Source organism: Stegostoma tigrinum, chromosome 7 (assembly GCF_030684315.1).
Source record: "Stegostoma tigrinum isolate sSteTig4 chromosome 7, sSteTig4.hap1, whole genome shotgun sequence".
NCBI lineage: Eukaryota > Metazoa > Chordata > Chondrichthyes > Orectolobiformes > Stegostomatidae > Stegostoma > Stegostoma tigrinum.
Window position 1 is genome coordinate 23,755,650 of NC_081360.1, and position 24,326 is coordinate 23,779,975.

A 24,326-nucleotide genomic window follows, 5' to 3' on the forward strand; every position below is an offset into this window, starting at 1 on the left:
TTGCTACTGTTCTATGTTCTATCAAAATGGTCATTGTTCATTTCATCAAGGAATTTCCCACTTTCTGCAGTGAAGATGTTTTTTCCTGTCTCTTCCCAACTAAAATATACATGTTATCACCTTTCCAGGTCTGAATTTGCTATGGGATTTCAAAGAGGCAGAGACTCCACCTTCACCAACAGTAGAAAATAAATATTCTACCTGATGTAGTACTCAGGTACACAGACTAGAGGTAGATAGCTTGAGTTTCAGCCTCAGCTCAGTCAGCTGAACTTCACCACAAACATATTTGAAATCAGTTTTGTGTTTACATTTGCGAGCTGTGCTGTGAGTCTGTGTGAGTTTGGTTCGTTTGCTGTGGACCCCACAGTGAAATAGCCGATCAACACTTCCAATTTCTACCAAGACATGGAAGATAGGTACAGCTGGGTCAATTGTCAGTCACTGGTTCAAATGGAACCAAACCCCATCAAGAAGCTCAGGAGAGGACAACAAAAATGGGAAATGCATCTAAAAATGTCAGAATATGATTGTCACACAATAATCAAAAGCTCGTTTATGTTAAAATGCTTCTTTACATTAAACATTTGATGAAGTAATGTACCAGTATTTGCAGCAGATCTTCTGAAATGTTTGATACAGGAAATATTGTAAACAATGTCACCAATCCTGCATCAAAATAATTCTAGCAGCTATTCCTAGGGAACACAGCATGACCTTCTATAAATTAGAGAAAATCATGTCTTCTCTTAACTGAGTTCATTATTTCAAATTCTGAGGAATAATCTCTAATGTCACCAAATCTAAACATGATGACGATACTGGGCGGAAGCTCTGCCCATATTAGAGCCATTTGGCAGCAGCTTTCCCTGCCCGGGACCAAAACTGAGTAAATATGAGTCAGTGTTTGAATGTGGTGGAGGGGCGAGATATAAAGACTGAACGCAGCAAGGAAAGGGCACAGCAAGAGAGAGAAGCAGCTCCTTTACTCTGAGAAAGCAGCCAGCCGATCACACAAGAGGCAGAATGAAAGCCTTCCTCCTCACCATTGCTGCAGTGCAGATTCTCCACTGCTCAGGTAGGTACCAAAGAGAGCTGCACCTCATCAAGCAACGAGTTATTGGCAATGAGGTTCACTCACTGAGATATCACCAATGTGTAAAATAACTCACTGAAGAACTCCAGAATGTTTTGTACAACTTTCCTTTTCTCTTGACAGGAATACCGAGCCCAAAGGATGCACTGAGGGCATCTATCATTAAATTGAACCAAATCACTGAGACCAGCAATCTGTATGGGATAACCAGGAGAAGAGTGAAGGATGTAAGTGTGCCCTGGCCTCAGTCCATTTCACTGTCTAAATTCGACAAGAATATTACTGAGTGCAGTTCAACATGGATGTTTAAGCAGAATGTTATATTACACTGATGTTGATGAGAGAATGAGACTAAAAATATCAGATAGTCAGACACAAATGAACTGTTTTCCTCTCATTAGATTTATCACACAGGAAAACTGTCGTACAATGTGGATTTAACATTCTCTGTGAAAGAAACCATCTGCTCCAAGGATTCTGGACTGGAATTTGATGATCCCAGCTGTTACTTCCATCCTAAAAAGACTGCAGTAAGTTCTGAGTTACATTGTCACATCCAAAGCCTCATGTGCAGGGAAGTTTTTAATAAAACGGCTGGAGTGTACTGGGTTATAACATAGAAAAGACATGCATGCTTAGTGATATCACAGAAAATCCCTGCATCTTGGCAAAATTTGCTGCCAATCAATATTTTTTTTTAAAAGCTCTCTTTTATTTTGATAGGAGAAAGGTTTGTGCAAAAGCCATGTTGAATATTTTGCTAATGAGGTCGTTGACATTGATGTACAGTGTCAAGGGTTGAAGATGGTTGACAGCAACGGTGACTCATTAGAATCAAATGAAAACAGCAATGAGGTAACCTCACAATTATACCCATGAGGACAATTGAAGTTTTATCATTCCAGATAAGGTACAAATCTTTCATTGGTTTACTCAGCTAAATTGAGAACTATTAATCTTTTAATATAGGTCAACACCAGATCAAAACAGATATCAACTGAAGAATCATTGGATGTGAGTATAAACTGTGAAATTTGTAAAAATATTTTCTTGAGCAAAATTACACGTTCTAATGCTGAAACCCAAATACAGAGGAAGCCTCCACTAATGAGAAAATCTGCTGAACATTCACACAGCTGGACAGGTACAAATGGGGGCAGGAGGAGAACAGTTACTGTTACATTTCTATCAATAACAGACACAAATCACTGGTCAGTGCTGGAGGGACCTGTCGATTCAGCGCAACAAATCTAAATTGGAGCAGAATTGCAGTCTCCATTAACCTGTCCAACAATATCACAGCTACACTGTCCCAGGGTCAGAGAACCGAAGGCAGTTGGTCAGAATTTCTTCACTCCAGCACTGAATCCTAACCTGGAAATTCAAACTGTTGATACTTCCTACTTATAATCTAACATCAGTTAAACCTTTTGTTGGAAGATGGTTTTAAAAATCAAGATTATTTACAAAATCCCAGACTTAAAAAGCTGAATATTTTCTTGCAGTGGAAAAGCAAATCAACAGAGACATCTCTCGAGGACACTCCAAATTTGAGCATCGATGAGGTATTGTGTCAGATAATTATCTCATTTTCTCTTATTTTGCATTCTCATTGACTAAGACTTGCTAATTGTGCTTTATACTGAGAAGCATGATGAGGAAGTTAGTAACAAGAAATACCTCAGCTTGTGAAGGAATTGAGCACACGCTTTTGTCATTATTCTAAATCAAGTTCTACCCGTCTAACTTACCAATTCACTGCTGTCCCCAGGCTGCATTGATTATCACTGCACTGGAGAACAGTAAGAGTTGGAGACGAATTATACACTTCATCACACAGTAATTGAATCCAGATTCTGAACTTCAAAATGTTCTAATTTCCTCATTTATAATCTGATATCATCTACACTTTTGGCTTATAACTGATTCTAAAAATCATGATTATTTCAAAAATACTAAGTACTAATCTTCATATTCCAGGTGAAAAACAAGTCAGTGGAAACACCACTGAAAAGCTCTCTAAATGCGAGTTTAATCTGAGATTCTTGATCAGATAATTATTGATTCAAATAATCTGCTGAAACTTGGATTCAGTTGCAAAACAATAAAGTGTGAGGCAGCTCAGTGTTTTTATGCAACTACTTGAATGTGCACAGTCTGTAAATTTAAATAGTTCAAATTTCATAATTCATGGTTTAACAATCAGAGAATTCTTTGGTTCAAAAATAATTGCAATACACAATAACATTTGACAGGTGAGTCATTGATTTCCCTCAATAACCGGATGATTCTTACTTTTTTAAAAATAGTTGAATATTAAGTCGTCAGAAAGATCACTCGATATGTCCTCAAATGTGAGTATAAACTGGGATTTGTGTCAGAGAACTGTCTTGAGATCATGATCATCAACAACAATAAAACATTGAACTCAATCTGTCTGAAAATGACCATTGTCTTCATTCTGTTCACTCCAGGAATACTACGATGATTCAAGATCCCGACACTAACCAGGAATGAAAATTTTGAAAGGCTAGGCTTGGTCTGAACACAAAACCTCATTCCAAATAAAGAAGATGCCTTGACTCTACTTGTTCCTATATAAACCTGAAGCCTGTGGCTGTACATTTCACTGCAACTGGGAGATTCTGTACTTTGTAAATGTTCTGACCTTTAGTGTAGGTTTGTTATATTCTGTGATTCACATTAAAAGTGTAAATAAAATATTTTCTAACATCATTTAGAGCGGAAGGTAATTTTGCTCTGCATTCAAGATATTAAATGTGAGCTCGTCTGCTGGAATTTATCTTTCAAATTCTCTGCTGAGATGATTTCCTCTACCAGCAGTTTACTGTTCATTTGCTAATAGACTAATAATGTCAAATAACCTTTGAATATGATGGCTGCATTATCGTGTTAATCTATATTTGGATTTAGATTATAATTTTAACAGTATCATTACTGCAGATGTGGGCAGTACTTTGCTATCCTGAAAACAACTGAATAAATTACTTTCCTTGAGAAAGTGTGTCTTGTAGTATTTTCAGTGTTTACTGCCTTCAGCTCTCATTCTTCACAGTGACACTGTTTTCACAAAAATTACATTTGACAAAGTTGAAATATCCCTTCAGGGAGATAATGGATTAATTGCATATATTAACAGGATTACAGATAGTGTGACAGTTTTGCAATTGTTGAAGAGAGTAAGTCACATCCTGGCTCCATAAGGAGGTTTCCCTCAGAATTGGAAATTAAAATCACTTTAGCTTTAATTCAAGTTATGTGGGGTGCCTGAAGAAGAATTAATATGTTGCACAGCCACAGTGTGGCATTATAAATATAGTGGTACGGTTGCAGACTGAAACTCCCCAGCCATGACTCTCCCTTCTTACTTTCTTTGGAATTGTTAGGTCAGCTGAAAAAATATTAATACAAGTATTCCAGATGGTTAGCAATTGAAGTTATGTGTTAACGATTTATTGCAATCAGTCTCTTCTCAGTCAAATGGGAATGTCTGACAACATTGAATGTAGCAAAACAAATTAATCCATTTTTTTGTAATGATGTGATTTTAGATTCACAGAAATACCATTGTTGTATTACAAGAACATATCATCTTTGCAATCAGCCATCAGACAGAATTTTCATTGCTAACCCTGTTGTCATTGTGATGGTAGAAGTATCTTTGGTTTTTGCCATTTTCCAGTCTGTCTCTACTTGAGGTCTTTGCTGGATTTTTGATCCACAGGCACATACCAGGCTCCAGTAGCTCATCCAAAAAACTATTACTCTGTAGAATTACATTGTGCACGGATGTTCTTTCCTGGAGCAGTGAGCTTTATTAACTTACAATAAGTTAGGTTCTGGAATGCACTAGGCCAATTCACTTGTGTGTACACAGAATGAACTTATGTCTCTGCTACTTATCGCATTTTCCTCTGTTTTCACTTGCATCGTGATCTCAACCTCGATGTGACTCTTATTCGCAGTCAGCTCCTTCATCTGAAAAACAAAATTGCGGGAAAAGAACAAATGGAGCAAAGAATAGTTGGAAAATGGATCCTAAATGTTGGACACTTAAAGAGTAAAAGTAAGCACTGCTCTTTCCTTTACTCTTTGTCTGGAGATTTTCTTGCAGTCCTTTCTGCAGTGTTGCTAACTTCAACAGCGATGTGGTGGAATCCCCAACTCACACAGAAAATGAAATCCTCCTATGAAATGGCAGCAGCAATGTAATCCAAGCTCCAAGAAAATTCATAGAAACCTTGGAGCAGGAGTAAGCCACTTGGCCCTTTGATCCTGCTCCATCATTCAGTATGATCATGGCTGACTGCCTATTTCAATGTCATGTTTCTGCTTTCTCCCATACCTTTTGATGCCTTTAAAACCTAACATTCATATCTCTCTTTCTTGAATATATTCAGTGATTTGGCTTCCACGACTTTTGGCGGTAAAGAATTCCATAGGTGTACCACCCCTTTGAGTGAAGAAATGTCTTCTCATTTTAGTACTAAGTGCCCCACCTTGTACTCTGAGATGGCGTCCCCTGTTTCTAGTCTTCCCAGTCAGGGGAAATATCCTTCCTGTATCTAATCTGTCCTGCCCTGTTAGAATTTTACACTTTCAATCAGATCCCCTCTCATCCTTCTAAACTTTAGTTCTACTGGGTCTGTGTTAGTAATCTTTCCTCATACTACAGTCTTGCCATCCCTGTTATCAGCCTGGCAAACCTCTACTGCACTCCCTCTAAAGCAGGTTTTTTTTTGGGTAGGGAGACCAAAAAGCATGCAATACCCCATGTGTGGTGTTACTAAGACCCTGCGCAACTGCAATATGACGTCCTAAATTCTGAACTCAAATCCTTTTGAAATAAAGTCCAATATACAATTTGCCAATCATTTGCTTCCTGCACCTGGCTGCATATTTTCACTGACTGGTATGCAAAGACACACATTAATGTATGTCCACAGTTTCCAGCAGGCCACAATTTAAAATGTATAACAGATCCTGGCACAGGATAACTTGCCATCGTGTGTGTGTGTGCGTGTGCGTGTGCGTGTGTGTGTGTGTGTGTGTGTGTGTGCATGCGTGCTACCAGTGTACTCAATGATTTCTATTATGAAGCCAACAACACTCACTGGAAGGAAGGGCCATCCTCGGTTGTTCTCCTTCACCCTCTGTAACATACCCCAGGGGTAAACTCCCTTTCTCAGAAATGACAAAAATACAAAGTAGGATGCATTCTACAGAGTGGAGATGATGGTAGGGACGGTCTAGCAGCTCATAAGCTTTATGTTCACATTTGGTGAGCTGTGTTATTTTTCAGCCCTACCAAGCCAGAAGCCACTAATAATAGTGTTTCACAGATTAATTTGATAGGAGTGTCTTTTTTAAAGCTGCTTTCTGATTCTAACAGTGCCTGGTGGCACAGTTCCGACTGTACTCCTCTTGCCCCATTATAAAGAATCTCTCCTGGATACTTTACCATCACCATCCACTTTCTGCTCCGTCACCACTTCGTTGCAATAGACTCTGAGAACTGTCATTCACAGTGCTTTGTGAACTATTAGTAGATGAGTCTACGGGGTCTATAGGCAATAGAAGTGCGTAAAGATTATAGCATTTCAATTCAACAGAAACATGACTGTGAGAGGGAGGGAGAGGAAGTGTTAACGTATGTTGAACTTCTATTTATCATCAGTGTCCAACTCATCCTAAGATAACCAGGTGTAGAGCTGGATGAACACAGCAGGCCAAGCAGCATCAGAGGAGCAAGAAAGCTGATGTTTCGGGTCTGGACCCTTCTTCAGAAATGAGCGACATGGGAGAGACAAAGACATTTTCATCTAGGACCTCTTCAGACATTTCTGAAGAAGGGTCCAGACCCAAAACGTCAGCTTTCCTGCTCCTCTGATGCGGCTTGGCCTGCTGTATTCATCCAGCTCTACACCTTGTTATCTCAGATTCTCCAGCATTGGCAGTTCCTACCATTGCCCAACTCATCATAAGTTTGGTTTGTCTATGGGACCTTCATGGCCTGAGTTATTCAGAATCATGCAATACTATTACTCCTTCAATCAGGCCATTGGTATGGTCTCATTAGACATGGATGTTGCTGGCAAGGCCTGCAATTGCTGGCACACCTGATTGTCTTTGAGAAGGTGGCTGTGAGCTGCCTTCAAAGAATGCTGCAGTCCATCTGGTTCAACATTTCCGCTGCAGTTTGGAGCAACTAAGTCACTTCAGAGGACAGTTAAGAGTTGACCACATTGAGGTGGGTCTGAGAATCAGACAACAAGTGTAGACTTGCTTTTTTAAAAAAGGACATGAGTGAACCAGGCGAGTTGTAATATGGCACTGATTCCAGAGCAGGCAAACCTGTTCCTTTCAGGTAGTTACATTGTATCACAATGTTCTCTGGAATACAATCACCTTCAATAGCCAAGTCATGGGGTCAATGTAGTATGTTTTGTCAACAAATTGTGTGCATGAAATGTTCAATAACATCAATGAGTACAAAACCCAATATACGTGTAGGTCTGTGATATTGTAGCTGTGAAAATAGTTAGCATTAAGTAATAAGTAAATTAGATGTCTGTCTCAGCAAGAACCCAACTCTGTACCAAATGTTCTCTATAATATATAGAGAACCACAAAATGAAGCAAGCTGGGCTTTTTTTATGATGGTTATTAATAGCTTCAAAACCTCATTACTGAGCTTGGCTACCAATGATATATTTTGAAAATTAACTGAATTTCATTAATCTAGTTTAAATTTGAACTCATGTTACCAGAACATTAACCTGGAACTCCAGAGCACTAGCCCAGTGACATAATCACAATGCCACAGCCTCACCCTGAAGGGATGGTCAAGCTGACTGCAGAGAAACTGTTGACGCTGAGTACAACATATTAGCCTTGAAGCAATTTGTGCAGAGGACAGATTCTACAGCCATACGGCAACTATATCTTAAACAGATCTAGGAGGTTTCTCAAATAGTCATTTTGCTGTTCGTAAGTCATTAGAGGATATTTGGTGAGAATAGATAATGATGTATAAGCAGAAGTTGCTGGAACAGCTCAGCAGGTTTGGCTGAAACATCAGAGTTAACGTTTCAGATCCGGTAATCCTTCCTCAGGACTGGATAATGATATGAGGAACAAAAACAAAGTCGTTGGAAAAGCTCAGCAGATTTGGTAGCATCTGTGAAGGGAAAAAATAGAGTTAACATTTCGGGTCCGGTGACCCTTCCTCGGAACACTTATACCCTCACAGATGCTGCCAGATCTGCTGAACTTTTCCAGCAACTTATTTTTTATTCCTGATTTACATCCGCAGTTCTTTTGGTTTTTTCTGAATAACGATATGTTTTTCAAACAGACCATTATACAATTAGATTTCACATTTCCAAGATAATTTGCTGAATGTTATTATTGATTACTTTTTTTACTAAAGCTGGTTAACAGTGAATAGTTTTCCACTTCCTTCCCTTATTCATTCGGCACATGTTGGATTCCATGTCCACAACCATTCCACTGGTCAGGCAGAATGAGACTGAGCAGTGACGGAAGGAAAGCCAAATGACCAGGGGTAATGTTATCAGGGTGTTTGCCCTATGGTGAGAGTCAGCAAAGATCTTCTAAAATAAGAGGAGAGAGAACATTAGAGTCAGCAATGGCCTTATGCTTAACCTAGCCCATACGTGAACATTTCAGCAGAGATGACAGGAACAGGAATGTCAAGTTGATTTGTTTGTTGGAAACTAGAGGCTTGAGACTCATGTTAACATCTCAGTTGCTTCAACATAGAAGAGGCCTTGGGTCTGGCTGAAGTGTTTCCCAATCCATAATCAGTTTCACATCATGTGACACCCGGAACTTTTTAGAGTTAAGACCTGAGATACTTGAAAAAGCTGCAGGTCTGTACTTACTATCTACTGCTGTCGTTTCTGCTGTCTCCACAGTTTCAGTGGGTAAAGGTGGATCTAAGGTACAAAACAAAGATAAAATATTAAACCTCATGAGATTTGGATTTACATTACTTCTAATTCATGACTCTAACATACATGACATTGAACAAGTACTACCCCTTTGCCAAGTAACTTTTCACTAAGCTCATGCTCTTGCTATGTTTTCTATGTAACATCAACGACTGTATGCCAAAGGTAATCCAGTGGTTGTGTGAAATGCTTTGAAACGTTTAGAGGATGTGATAAAAGACAAATTATTTTCTAGTTTTGAAAAATTCCAGCTAGAATCTTAGTTCTTAAATTGAACTTGTTAAGTTGAAATTCAAGGCACACAGCTGGCTTAAAGCTCATGAAGCATAATCCTTCATTCCACTGGCATCAGCTATTTACAAACATCAAAGGGGAATCAAGTTTAAGTGGGAACACAATACATGTTCACGGAATTAAGCCTGTACCTCATATCTATTTGTGGAAATTCGTTGTTAGTCTCTCCCTCTCCTGAATGAGTCCTCTTTCTAACAGTTACCCTTACCTTCAGAAAGGGATTCAGTAAACTGCTCCTAGCTTCCCTGCTCAGTGATCTTCCTCCCTTTTTGTCACCTGATGTTCAAAGCTCTATTATATGCTTGCCTGATTGAGACTTGCCTCCTCAAAACCTAACCTAGCATGCACCAACCATTTCCGAATCAGTTATGTGATCCATAAAGTTCAATTAAGCCACGATGCATAGAACGTTCAAGTAAAAATTAGCTGCAGCATCCTTGTCTCACTTCATCAGGCTGAGTAAATGGTAAGGGTTGGGCTGATATTCAGTATTTGCTTCAGATGGCCTTTTGTCTGTCCTGACACTGTCAGTGACTTAAGCCATTAAGCACTAACATCAAGTTATGGAGTCATAGAGGCATACAGCAGATTAAAAGACCCTTCAGTCCAAACATTCCAACCAGCCTATGCTGAACATAATCCCAAATTAAACTAGTCCCACCTGCCTGCTCCTGGCCATTGTCTTTCTAAATGCTTTGGTGACAGAAAAGACTGCAGATGCTGGAAATCACAGTCAATAAATGTGGAGTTGGAAAAACACAGCAGGGCAACAGCATTCGAGGAGAAAGAAAGTCAACAGTTCAGGCCAAAACCCTTAATCAGGACTGGGGAGGGAAAATGGACCTCAGAAATAAATAGAGGGAGAGGGAGAGGGCTGGGGAAAGGTAGGTCGAATGGTGATAGATGGATGCAGATAGGGAGTTATTGTGACTGGTCAGTGGGAAGGATGGAGTGGATAGGTGAGTCGGAAGATGGATGGGTTAGGCACGCAGTAACCGACCCAAACTTTCTGAGGCCATCCATTTTAATTCTCCTTCCCACTCCCCTGACGACACATCCATCCTTGACCTCTTCCACTGTCAGTGTGAGGCCAAACAAATTGGAGGAATAACACGTGCTACTTCGCCTTGGGAGCTAACAGCCCAATGGTCTGAATATCAACTTCACGAGAATCAAAATTCATCCACCCCAGCCTCATCCCATGCCCCGCCTCCCTGGCCTGACCTAACCTAACCTGTCCATTTTCCTACTCAACTGTTCACTCCACCCTTCCCAGTGACCAGTCACAATAACCCCTTACCTGCATCCACCCTACCATCCCACCTACCTTTCCCCATCCCCATGCAACCCCCCCTCCCATTTATTTTTGTGCTCCCTTTCCCTTCCCTAGTCCTGCCATAGGATTTTGGCCTGAAACGTTGACTTTCCTCATCCTCAGATGCTGTGTTTTTCTAGCTCTCCCTTCAAACCATTCCTATTCATGTACTTATCCAAATGTCTTTTAATTGTTGTAATTGTACTCACATCCAAAACTTCCTCAGAAAGTTCATTGCACATGCGAATGAACCTTTGTGTAAAAATAAAATTGCCCCTCATGTTTTTTTTAAAACTTTCTCCCTTCACCTTAAACAAGTACCCACTAGTCTTGAAACATGCCCCATCCTAGGGAAAAGACAACTGCCATTAACACTAACTATACCGTCATTATTATACAAACTTCAATAAGGCCGCCTCTCAACCTCCTACACTCCAGTGAAAAAAGTCTCGGCCTACCCAGCTTTTCTTTACAACTTGAACCTTCCGCACCTGGCAACATCTCGGTTAGCGTCTTCTGAACCCTCTCCAGCTTAATAATGTCCTTCCTACAACTGGGCGACGAGATCTGGACAGAGTATTCTAGAAAAGGCTTCATCAATGTCCTAAACAATGTCAACATGATGTCGCAACTCCCGTACTCAAAGGACTGCAGTGAACGCAAGTGTGCCAAATGCCTTTTAAACTACTCTGTCTATAATATGATACAAACTTCAAAGAATTATGTTCCTGCACCCCTAGGTCCCTCTGTTTTATAACACCACCCAAGGCCCTACCATTAATTATATAAGCCCTAAGCTTTGTTTGTCATACCATATGCAATACCTCACATTTATCCACGTTGATCTCTATCTGCCATTTTTCAGCTCATTGACCCATTTGACCAAGATCCCTTTGTAATCTTCAAAAGCGTTCTTCACTGTCTACTTTGCCAACAATTCTGGCATCGTCTGCAAGCTTACTGACCATGCCTTCTGTATTCTTATCCAAATCATTTGTAAAAGTGGCCAACAAAAGAGGACCCAGAACCAATCCCTGTGGAACACTGCTGGAGACAGGGCTGAAGTCCGAAAAGCAACCCTCCACCACCACTCTCTGTTGCTTGCCTCCACATGTTCTAGAAAAATTTTAGCCTCAAGAAATTCTCCTCCATGCATCTTTTTTTTTGAGATCACCCTCCAGCTATTAGTTCAGAAACAATTCTCGAGAAATACCCTTGTGCTAATTGGAAGCCTTGCATCATGCAATGGTTTTCTTCTTCTCAATGCTTTTTTCTTGCTTCTCTCAGATGCCATCCTGAATGTCTGGCATAGCCTTGTCTGATGCTTGGCTATTTATTCATTGGCCTGGCATCCCCAGCAGAAGGTGTGGTGCACTCCAGGAGATGGTCAATGGGAAGAATTGGGTCTCATCCAAAGAAGAGATAGTGTGGAGAATATTCTATGGTTGAGTGTGGGATGCTATTAGAAGCATCTCCCTGCTCCAGGAAATATTCAAGCTCCTTTAGTTTACCTTCAAGAAGCAAGGTGCTCTGACACGCATGCAGAGCGTGGTTGAATATTTTCACATAGTCCATTCCCCTCTGGATGATAGCAGGTGGTGGGTTTCTTCCATAGACCATTGACCTTGTAAAGCTCTTCTAAGATCTTGCCATCAAGGTTGCTCCCCTGATAATTGTGAATCAGACATGGAACACTGCCACTGATCATCCCATCACATAATTGCGTTTTAGCTTCAATTGAGGCTTTTTGGTCACAGGTGGGAGTGACTTTTGTGAACTTGGTTAAGATGTCTGTGAGAATGAGGATATATTGAGTCACATTATTCATCAGTCAAGGACTGTTATATCCATTGCAAGGGTCTCTCGAGGTCCCATAGAGACCATGGATCCCATGCTGTGGTGAAGTCATTTCTCTGTTATGGCAAAACATTGTGACGGTAATCATCTATGTCAGCAGCTATCCCAGACAAGTAACACCACTTACCAATCAAGGTATACTCTTTTCCTGTCTCTTTGTGCACTGCTTGATCCCAAAGTGCTACCACACTTGAGGCAGCAAGAAAGGATGCGTTGCTTCACCTCTCTCTCCTTCTCATGACACAGCTAATTGAAGACTCCATCCTCCTCCCTGCTCTTCTTCCAGTACCTCAACAATTTCTGTGCCTATTTGGACTCCTTCATCACTGGCATTGGGTTGGTGGATGTTGGGCCTTCTGTTAAATGGTGATGAAACTGTACCAGGTCCTCCTTCGAGATTGATGGTAAAAGTGAAGGCACATCTGACTGTACCTGTCCAGATGTGGTTTAGATTTCATTCATAAGTACATTCAAGATAATCCACTGAATCGTAGTCCAAATATCAAAGGGAATTAATGCTGGAATGCTGCCTTTGACTTGGCTGACATTTGAAAGTAGTTGAGTGGATTGTGGTTTGTGAACACTCCAAACACTGCACCAAAATCAGAATGTCTCTGAACTTCTTGGAAATAGTCCATCTCAAACCAATAAATTTGAAATTCATACTGGAGTATTTCTTCATATTCCTGTCATTCAGCTTGACACTCCATATAGCATATGTAATAACTCCTTTTCTGACCTTGAATCTGAGACAGCACCATTCCTTGGCCAAGGAAAACTGGCATCAGTTTCTAGTTTGAAAGGGAGAGGGAAATTTGGGTGGCCAAGGGCAGGCAATGAGAAGAGATTCTCTTTCAGACTACAAGTCTTCAAATGCTAGGGTCCCTGGACATCTTTTCTTTGCTTTCAACAGCATGTTATAGAGTGGGGGGTTAACTACGCATAGCCTTGCAGAAGCTATTTATGATATCCAGCTGAAGCAAGGAACTCACACAGTTCCCTCTCCATCTTAGGATAGGGCTATATCTAGACCACACAGACTGTTTCAGCATTGACAAGAATGCCTCCCTTGGACTAAGATACCAAATTTTACTGTGGAAAAGATGGCACTTTTCTGGTTTGACTCTCAAGTTAAACTTCAACGAGTAGCTAAGATGCTGCTTCGTCTTTCAATGAAAGATTGGAGATGAAGATCACTAAAAACGTTGATCCACACACACATTTGTCTTGCTCCACATGAGGTGGCATCTTATAACCAGGAGTCATGCTGAGACTGCAGAAATACTTTCTTTCAGGACTTGCAATGTTTCCTCGGTCATAGGTAGATGACAAACATCCCTGTAGGAATTTGCAATATGGTGTGTGGTAATTGACACAACTCCTCAGTTTTTCACCTTTCTTCCTTACGAGGACTATGGAGGAAGACACACGTCAACTTGACGACTCTCAGATGGCACATAGCACCGAAGAATTCTGCTGGTAATCTTGGGCGTCCATCCAGTGATGGGTTGGGACATGACAGTAAGGAGCCTTTCCTGGGTAGTCACCTTTAATCACAATCCTGTGGTTTACCAGACTATAACACCTGATGTCATCATCACCTTCACTGAGAGTTGTCCTATATTTGTGTGAGAATATAAATGTGCCATCTTCTCTGGGTGTCCCTCAACTCGCCAATTCCAACCTTTGAAACGAAATTGGAAGACATCTCCTCCTGTCAGTCTACTGTCCAATACAGTGGCAGGTTAAAAGACACCAAAGGACATTTTTGGTCGGAAGGAAGCATCTTTGTTGTGGCAATCCACATGGATACTGGACCCTTTTCACCCACGGTGACCAGGGTGGCTTCTGAAGTTACACAAAGTGAAACCACTCCTACATGTGACACATGACGCTCTAGGAAGGCCTAACGTCGACCGTTGGAGATGGCTGCCATGAGCCTTCAAGAACGGTTTTGGAGTGGGTGGTTTAACAGATTTCCTTGCAATTCAAACAGTTCCAGGATCCATGTAGGCTGACACGCACTTAAACTGTACAGATCAAGGTCAAAAACGCTGGTGTCCCATTCTGCTAATATCGTTATGCTCCACTCAAAGCACAATTCTGTCCATCCTTTCCAAGGATGCCCAAATATCTCTTAATACATTTGACCGCAACACCATCACCATTCTCAACGTCCTTACTTTCACTGGAATATTGAGTGGGTCACAAATTACCACAGGCTATGAAAAGCATGAATGAGGACAGATAGGGAAAGCTTGCTGTCGGCATGACTGAGCCCTGTGAAGTGCAGTTCCAGATTGGGAAAATGCGGCCATTGATCTACATATGCCCCTCAGCAAGATGCTCAGGGAAAAACTGATGAGTCATGGCTGATGCACCCACTCTTAAATTAGTTAGGCACAACGCTTCACGCTCATTGTTGGACAGGTCCCTATGGCTTTCTCACCCCTATCCCAGCATCACCCCCAATGACCCCTCCCCTACATACAGGGAATGTTTCATGGAAACATTACCATCACTGTCCACCTTCTCTGCTGCTTCAGAGAATAGACTCTGTGAACTCTCATTCACGGTGCTCTGTGAACTGTCAGTGGGCGTGCCTGCAAGAAAGAAAGGCATATAAAGATTTGCAATCTTAACCACGTCTGTACCACCATTACAAGCAGTATTTTCACTTCCTTCACATCACTACAGTCTCCCCAAATCTCAGCTCATCTGCTGCTAAAACCCTCATTGATGCCCTTGTTATGTACTGATTTGACTATTACAATGGACTATTAGATGGTCTTACACATCCTACCCTCCACAAACCTGTGTTCATTCAAATCTCTGACAATTGGAACTGCAGATGCTGGACAATCCAAGATAACAAGGTGTGGAGCTGGATGAACACAGCAGGTCAAGCAGCATGTTCGGAGCACAAAAGCAGACATTTCGGGCCTAAACCCTTCATCAAAAATGGGGGAGGGGAAAAAATCCATCTTCGATTTGCCTCCCCCTCTCCCCCTATTTATTTCAGAACCCTCTTCCCCTCCCCCATTTCTGATGAAGGGTCTAGGCCCGAAACATAGCTTTCCTGCTCGAAGATGCTGCTTGAGCCTGCTGTGTTCATCCAACTCCACACGTTGTTATCTCTTCATTCAAATCTCTGCTGCCTCCTATTCCAACTCACATCAAGTCCTGCTTAGCTCTCACCACTGTGCCTACTGACATAAAATGATGCCAGTTAAGTCACAAATTGATATTAAATTTTTCATCCCCTTATGCAAATTGCTCCATGGCCCTGTCCTTTCCTATTTCTGTCATCTCCTCCAGCCCCAAAATTCTAGAAATATCTGAGCTCTCATTCCGCCCTACTTTGTTCCTTTAAGGTACGAATGAAAACCTACGTTTTGCAGTTAATATCACCTCACAGTGTGTGGCGTGGCGTCAAGTTTTATTTTTGACAATGCGTGAAACATCTTGGGATGTTTACTGTGTGCAAGATGCAATATAAACACAGGCAGTCGTGGTTTTGTATTTTTCTCAGCCTCCAGAAGCTGCACCATGCCAGTATTTCACAGAAGCATGAATTGGATGTACTTACAATATTGATACCCACTGAACTTACCACCAAAGGTACAAGCTTGTTTCAAGATTAAGGGGATTCAATTAAACTGTAGGTCTGCGTTTTCTTGAACATTATGAAAAAAATAGCACACCTACTCTCATTATCTACTGTAGCCTCATCTCTTCTCTCCACTTCGTCAGTCTCCAGCTTTGCACCTTCGAAGCAAATAGAAGGCAGGAAGGAAAAATATTATAATCATTCACACCAACTCATAAATTCATCACAAGGCAGTCTGGTGAACATCCTCTGAAATCAAAATTTTTCTGGGGCTCAATCCAGGAGCTACGGTGGGGGGCTGGGCTGCAGGCTCACTGATCTTGATTTCTGCAGAGTCATGAACAGCCATGATCTATTCAAAATTGTGTTGGGAACATGGGTCTAGAAATCCTACCCTGAATTTCCAACAGATCTCATTTAAGCTGTTTAGGTGGTAGGGCTTAATTTACACTTAGGAGAAACCAGAAATCTGCCAGGTCATTTGAATGCAATGCTATTTTCAAACAGACCACATTTTCACTGGAGTAAGAGCCTTATGCCTCAATGTGTGAGTTATGACCTTTTTTGTTAACAGGAGGCATAAATGGGCCATCAAATGGATTGTATTGCCATGTATGGACATGGAGTATAGGTGGCAGAATAAATGATGCAGAAATGGAAGCGCTAGAGAGCTAAATGATTCTTAACTCTGGTTGGAGGAAGGCCTAATGAACTGAGATAAGCCTACCTCGGTAGTTGGCAGCCTGGTGACTCTCTCTGAATGGTGACTGGTTCCAGTACACATTCACCTCATGCAGAACAAAGACCATGCCATTTGAGACACTTTGTCCCACTGAGGAGAATGCATATGTCTTGGGGAGTAAAGGTCCAGGCTCCTGTCTACGTTCGAGTGATTTGGTTGCACAGAGTAGCTCTACAAGATGCAATTCCATTGCTGGCTCATTTGTCACATTGAGCTCAGTCACTGAACACTTCACTACATTTAAAAGAGAAGTAGCCCACTCCTGTTACAAGCATAACGCACGTTGATTACAATAATGTAATATTACATTTACCATTTATCTGGGTAAACATTAAATGTATGAGACAACTATAGTTCTTCAGGGATCACAGCCCACCAGCTGTCCTTTCTCTCCTCCCCTCCCCTCCCTTCCACACACCTTGCCTCCCACCGAAACTCCTTCACATATCCACTGGAGGAAAGGTGGGGACTAGAAGATCCTGTTCAAGAAATCACTGCTGTTGATTTGTTTGTCCCTCAGGAGTTATTTGAATGGAGCTTTCGCTAACATCGTCATCGCAGACAAAATCGCAGTGCTATCTGAGAATGCATAACAGGTAGTCAATCTGGCAATCTCATCCGGTCGCAATACAGCTTGGAACAAAACAGTGCAATTGGTCCAGTAGTAGCAGATTGGAGTTGGCCAGGTTGAGGTCATTCATGTCATAGCAACAGGCCAGGGAAATCTGGCCAATCACGCTACTCATCTTGATCGTCAATTCATGTTCAGGTTTCTGCCTGGGTCCATATCAAGCAAATGCATAAAAGGCTTCAGAAAATAAAAAAAATCAGTTGTCTAAAAGTGGACTCTTAGCTTTATGCCTGAAGCAATGTTCTCAAAAATGTGACTGTTACATGGGTAATTAAGTAATGTAGACATCTCATGGCACACAGCTTCTGCATAAAATATGCATAACAAAACAACACATTATAATTACATTAAGCAAAAGCATTAAGAGAACAGAGACTTTTTGGTATAAGTTGAATCAAAATTATTGCCTTTATGATGCAGTTCATTTAACTTGAAACAATTTGTCTAATTTAAAATGGTAACATTCTGAACATGATGCTTTGTCAAAATATTCTTCAAGGCCCAAGGGAAACCACAGATTCAAGTAGAATGCTAGATAACAAAGTGCAGAGCTGGATGAACACAGCAGGCCAAGCAGCATTATAGGAGCACAAAAGCTGATGAAGGGTCTAAGCCCGAAATGTCAGCTTTTGTGCTCCTGAGATGCTGCTTGGCCTGCTGTGTTCATCCAGCTCCACGCTTTGTTATTTCGGATTCTCCAGCATCTGCAGTTCCCATATTCTCTCATTTCAAGTAGAATGATGATGTGGCTGGCATACAGTGCCAATGTGATAGTCAGAGTGGAGGCGGCAAAATATGCAAAAACGTGGTCTGATGCTGTCATCCAGTCTCCACTTACAACAAAACTCAAATATTTGGATGGGGTAGGGGGATGGGGGCTGTGTGTATGGAGGGGTAGTTCCTGAGGAAAAGAAGATGGTGGATGTTGGGGAGGTGGGAGAGAGAAGGGAGAGATGGTGTGAGGAAAGGGTGCTTGTCTGTTTTTGTCTCTGTGGGTTTGCGTGTGTGCGTGCGTGTGTGCGCGTGTGCGTGTTAGAGAGGGTCAGGTGCACGCGGTGTACTTTAGTCCTAAGGTGGGCGCACTGCTAGAGAATTGACTCTGGCACTTTAAGGTGCTGACTCCTGCAGCCAACACACAGAGCCTGACATACTGTGCCACATGAGAACACATCATTAGTGTTACTGGGGCCAGTAGCGTTACCATTAGCATTACTCCCCCCCCACCCCAAACTCCTACCAGCAGGTTTTAAGGTGGTAGTGGTTGCTGGTGTTTATTGTATAATCCAGCAGGTGGACTGCTTGTTGCACCTTACCTAGCCCTGGTCCATATGAAATTTCAACGGAAGCGCTGGAGGCATCGAGAGGCCACTTAAGGGCCTCAGTCACTATGCACCTTGGCCATTATTTTACCCACAGCAGAGCGAAGCAGGTAGCCTGGCAATGTTAGCTATGGACAAGCCCTGCGCATACACAGGGTCTGCTCAGACGAGAGGGAGCACGACAGACATCTGAAGATGGTGAAAAACACCCTGGTAAGAACAGGATACCATGCTCAACTCATCGACCGTATGTTCCGACACGCCACAGCGAAAAACCGCGATGACGTCCTCAGAAGATAGACACAGGATATGGCCGACAGAGTGCCCATCATCGTCAAGTACATCCCCAGAGCGGAGAAACTACACCATGTTCTTCACTGCCTTCAACATGACATCGAGGATGACAAACATCTCGCCTCCATTTCTCACCTTCAAACAATCACCAAATCTTAAACAGACCATCATTTGCAGCAAACTACCCAACCTTCAGGAGAACATCAACCACAACACCACACAATCCTGCCACGGCAACCTCTGCAAGATATGCCAGATCATTGGCATAGACACCACCGTCATATGTGGGAACACCACCCACCACGTACACGACAGAAACGCATGTGGCTCAGCCAATGTTGTCTACCTTATACGCTGCAGGCAAGGATGCCCTGAGGTATGGTATATTGGCAAGACCATGCAGATGCTAAGACAACGGATGAATGGACACCGCACAGCAATCCCCAAGCAGGAATGTTCCCTCCTAGTCGGGGAACATTTCAGCAGTCAAGGATATTCCGCCTCAGATCTTTCAGTAAGGGTCCTCCCAGGCAGTCTTCGAGATACATAACAATGCAGGATCACCATACAGAAACTGATAGCCAAGTTCCATAGCCATGAAAACCAAAAGAACTGCAGATGCTGTAAATCAAGAAAAAACAAAGCTGCTGGAGAAGCTCAGCAGGTCAGGAGCATCTGTGAAGGAGAAAAGAGAGTTACCGTTTTGGGTCCGGTTCTGAGGAAGGGTCACCGGACCCGAAGCATTAACTCTCTTTTCTCCTTCACAGATGCTGCCAGACCTGCTCAGCTTTTCCAGCAACTTTGTTTTTGTCCATAGCCATGAAGATAGCTTCAACCATGATCTTGGGCATGTCGCACTGCATGTGATCCTACCATCACTGTTCTGTAGGATCTGCCTCACTGTCCCGTTTTGACACCATCACCTTGATAACTTGCTATGATCTGTCTACCTTAGTTAGTTTGTACAGTTTGGATTACTTGCTAGTGATAATGGGAACTGCAGATGCTGGAGAATCCAAGATAATAAAATGTGAGGCTGGATGAACACAGCAGGCCCAGCAGCATCTCAGGAGCACAAAAGCTGACGTTTCGGGCCTAGACCCTTCATCAGAGAGGGGGATGGGGTGAGGGTTCTGGAATAAATAGGGAGAGGGGGGAGGCGGACCGAAGATGGAGAGAAAAGAAGATAGGTGGAGAGGAGAGTATAGGTGGGGAGGTAGGGAGGGGATAGGTCAGTCCAGGGAAGGCGGACAGGTCAAGGAGGTGGGATGAGGTCAGTAGGTATGAGATGGAGGTGCGGCTTGGGGTGGGAGGAAGGGATGGGTGAGAGGAAGAACAGGTTAGGGAGGCAGAGACAGGCTGGGCTGGTTTTGGGATGCAGTGGGTGGAGGGGAAGAGCTGGGCTGGTTGTGTGGTGCAGTGGGGGGAGGGAACGAACTGGGCTGGTTTTGGGATGCGGTGGGGGAAGGGGAGATTTTGAAGCTGGTGAAGTCCACATTGATACCCTAACCTGTTCTTTTCTGACTGTCGCAACAAACGTTCTCAATGGTTATTAGTATGTTTTACATTAAGGTTATTATTTATTTATTGCTCACTTTAAAATGAATTAGTCTTGGCCTATGGTTCAGTGCAGAAACATTATCCCATCAACTACGCCTCCTATCTAAATTATTTAATCATTTTAGCTATTTTATCAATATCAGACATACCTTCCGACTCTTCCCTGGATTCTGGACATATCACCTTCTCCAAATCTGGTTCAATACCTACAGGTACATTCAGAGAAATGGCAGCAACAATAAGACCTTAGAATCATAGAATTGTCACAGCACAAAAAGGAAGCAATCTACCCCCTTGTTCCATTCTAGTTCTCTGGCTTGCAGTTAAAGACCGCTAAAACATGGCTTTTTGCATCTTCTTATCATTAAAAACCTAGCCCCATATTTGAATCAAAATGGTAAACGTTCTGTGTATATCACGATTACAGCAATCAATTCCTGGTGGGGATAGGTTCAGAACACAGAACTGGCTTCAATGTGCCAAAACTGAAAATGAATTTTAACTGTTTTGCAACAAACCAATGAAAAACTTGTACAGTGAGATGGATTGGTGCCTCGTTTGTGGGATGGTGCCAAGGTTGGAATTTGGAGCTTGTTGAGGCATGAGGGGCAGTTTGGCCCTATATCTAACCATCATTCGACCTTTTAAGTATGCTTGATACCAACACAGGTTCTCAAACACACTGACAACAGTCATCTTGATGAGTGCAAGATCCACACAAAAGATTCATTGTGTTACAAATTGATTTTTTTTTCCAAGTAATCTGTAGCTGACGCACGCATCTCAGCAAAGGCAAATAATCTTAACAGCTCCCCTCTGAATTTTTCCATAGAGGTATGTTTAAGGATGACATAATCAGAAATAAATTACTACAAAATCTGGAAGTGTCCAATAACAGGAACTTGAATTCTTGGCTCTTTATGAAGGCCATTTATTTTTCTTGAGAGATTAAGTTGATGGGCAAAGTCAGGAAAACATCAAAGTTAAAAAATATTCCAGGAATATAATCTGCCAGATGACCACACCTTGGCCTTTTTACTAATCTCTGAAAACCATAGGAATAAATCATGTAAGTATGCGGTGTCAAAATATCTTGACAATTAATAATTGCTTTGGATGTGAGTTTGAAGGATTGTGGAGATACCTGGATTGTTTTATTTTGAAGGCCAATCATTTTTTAAACAAGCTATTTCTTGGAAACCACATGATTCCAGGGAAACTGATCTTCATTGCTTTTACTCATTTTTGGGAAAACAACTGGCTCCTTCCTTGTATTGGCCAAGCTTTATTGCTGTTCTGTTTGAAATGTGTTTTGCCGGTTTGGAGATTATTATTGGAATTTTCAGTTGGGGGAGGCTTGCTAAGCTTGTGTCTTGTGTTTCTGAAGCATCTTTGTTGCAAAACTAATGTGAAATCTGATTGCCCTCTTGCCCTTCTCAGTGATCGACTTCATGACACTCTGTGTTCTGACCAAATTGCGTTTACCAAGATCCCAGAGATAACTACCTATGTTTGGCGACATCTGCCTATGCATGACAGAATGTCAGTGATGATGGCCATCTGACCCACTCAACCTTATCCTTTTTGCCTTCAAGAACCAAGACTTATTGGCCAAAAGTTGTTTTTTTCCCAAACATTAATCTCTGCAGAGAGAAATCTATTTTGTTTTCCTTGTCTTGATCAGTTTCGAGGGAGAAGTGCACAGAGTACTTCATTTGCTGAGAATTCAGAGGGTTAATGATCATAGTTTCAATCCAAGTAACACTTCTGATAAATGGAAAGGTCAGAGGCTAGAAGTAAGAACTAGATCACTTATCAGGTGGCCAATTTTCTTCTTAAAAAGAGAGATACTTGCATTAGAACTAGTTCAGAGAAAGCTCAAGGGCTGATTCCTGGGAAGAAAGCATAATTTTTTGAGGAAAGGTTGCGCAGGTTAGGCCTATTTTGATTGGAGACTAAATGTATGAGAGGGGAGCTACAGAAACACAAGACTCTGAGGGACCCTGATCATTCAGATGCTTAGACAATGGTCTTCCTCTTTCGGGGCAATCTAGAACCAGGGGAGATAATGGGAACTGCAGATGCTGGAGAATCCAAGATAATAAAATGTGAGGCTGGATGAACACAGCAGGCCAAGCAGCATCTCAGGAGCACAAAAGCTGACGTTTCGGGCCTAGATCCTTCATGAAGGGTCTAGGCCCGAAACGTCAGCTTTTGTGCTCCTGAGATGCTGCTTGGCCTGCTGTGTTCATCCAGCCTCACATTTTATTATCTTAGAACCAGGGGACACAGTTTAGTAATAAGGGGTCCTCTCTTTAAGATGGAGATGAACAGCGATTTCCTCCATCAGACAGTCATTAGTTTTTGGAATTCTCTTATACAAAGAACAGTGGAGAATCAAGAGCTATGAAGCTTCAAGAGCTATGGGTAGGGGTTGGCCTGGGAGTGGGAGTTGATCTGAAAGGAAAAATGAGTTAAAGCCATAATTAGGTCAATTATGGCTTTACTTAATATGAAGCAGTCTGAAATGATTGAATGCTCTACTTATGCTGTTACTCCTCATGCTACGATTGCTTAAATTTGCACTTGTTTTACACAAATGCTTTGAAACTTCATGAACCCAGTGTACAGTACCAATCAGATCCCCAGGGCACTGATCCACAGCTCAATTCCTTCCCACATTAATTCCTACCTTGGACAACCCCATCTGCTCCAATGTTGATGTCCCCAAACACAAACTGGATCTTTTCCATAGCTTGGAGCCGATCAGAGCTGCCATGCAAGGCATTCTGCAGGATATTCTTTGCAAACTTGGCTCGTAGAGAGTCTGGTGCAGTTCGTTTGGCTTCCTCAGGATCTGTGGGGCCCATTAAATTTCTCCATTCTTCCACTGCATTTTCCTTACTCAAAATCATCATCAATAATGGACCTCTGAACCCAATGGAGAATGGTAGGAATGAGTGTCAAGTAGCATTGATCATCTTTCTATCAGAAAGGCACTTGGTATAAAGCAGGTATAAACCTAAGCAGAAAGTGATCCTGAATATTTGTACACAGTGGTTGTTTCTCATTGCAGACTCCTGAACATCCAAGAATGGTGGGTGGAAAACCCACACTTATTATGTGCAGAAATCCACTGCCTGATAAATTGGTAAAAGCCTAAGGCGGTTGCAGTCCTGTGAAAATGGTATTTGCATATGGACATCAAGGTGTCCAATGCCAGTTGGAGGCCTATCTCTCCGGCAACAAGAGCACCAGGGTACAGTTTAATCTGGGCAATGAAAATCTTGCCCACTGGATGTCAGATGGAGACCCACATTGCTTCCTTTTATGGCGATGTGCCACACTAAGTACCAGTGGTTGGGAGGTGATGTCGCTGCTTACCATGTTGTATGGGCTATCAGATAGATCTGCTGCCAGCATTCACTTTCCTGTGGGATCTATAGGGCCCACTTGGTCCAGTGTAAGAGAAGAAAACCACTAATGAGAAGAAGCTCTTTTCTTAAAGAAGATTGAGTTTATTGCATGATAACAACTATGCACATGTGACATTTGTCATAGAGTGATAAAGGTATGACTCTGTGACTCTATATCAACGTAACATAATATGA

The 24,326-nt window shown here is 42.0% G+C and overlaps 2 protein-coding genes across 12 annotated transcripts in view; one reads left to right on the plus strand and one right to left on the minus strand.

Moving 5' to 3' along the window:
- Nucleotides 1-929: 929 nt before the first annotated feature.
- LOC125454499 (secreted phosphoprotein 24-like) lies at nt 930-4,087 on the plus strand. 2 transcript variants are annotated; one of them, XM_048535357.2, is made up of 8 exons: nt 930-1,078; nt 1,220-1,323; nt 1,498-1,626; nt 1,820-1,951; nt 2,066-2,110; nt 2,602-2,661; nt 3,406-3,450; nt 3,571-4,087. In XM_048535357.2, exons 1-8 carry the CDS (start codon nt 1,027-1,029, stop codon nt 3,601-3,603), a joined length of 600 nt encoding a protein of 199 aa, XP_048391314.1. In that variant the 5' UTR covers nt 930-1,026; the 3' UTR covers nt 3,604-4,087. The 2 variants fall into 2 exon arrangements, with proteins under 2 accessions (XP_048391314.1, XP_048391315.1); XM_048535358.2 differs by lacking the exon at nt 3,406-3,450.
- A 227-nt stretch (nt 4,088-4,314) lies between these two features.
- The window catches only part of nme9 (NME/NM23 family member 9), a 65,175-nt gene continuing 45,163 nt past the window's right edge, over nt 4,315-24,326 (minus strand). For 5 of the 10 annotated variants that reach the window (XM_048535350.2, XM_048535353.2, XM_048535351.2 and 2 more), the window contains 6 exons: nt 23,408-23,646; nt 20,865-20,921; nt 16,268-16,327; nt 15,076-15,162; nt 9,025-9,078; nt 4,315-5,095 (listed from right to left, as the gene is read on the minus strand). In XM_048535350.2, the coding sequence (XP_048391307.1) occupies nt 5,073-5,095; nt 9,025-9,078; nt 15,076-15,162; nt 16,268-16,327; nt 20,865-20,921; nt 23,408-23,646 (520 nt within the window). In that variant the 3' untranslated portion in view covers nt 4,315-5,072. Of the gene's footprint in view, nt 5,096-9,024; nt 9,079-15,075; nt 15,163-16,267; nt 16,328-17,329; nt 17,720-20,864; nt 20,922-23,407; nt 23,647-24,326 lie in introns of those variants that run through there. The other 5 variants (XM_048535355.2, XR_007248007.2, XR_007248008.2 and 2 more) reach the window with 5 other exon arrangements.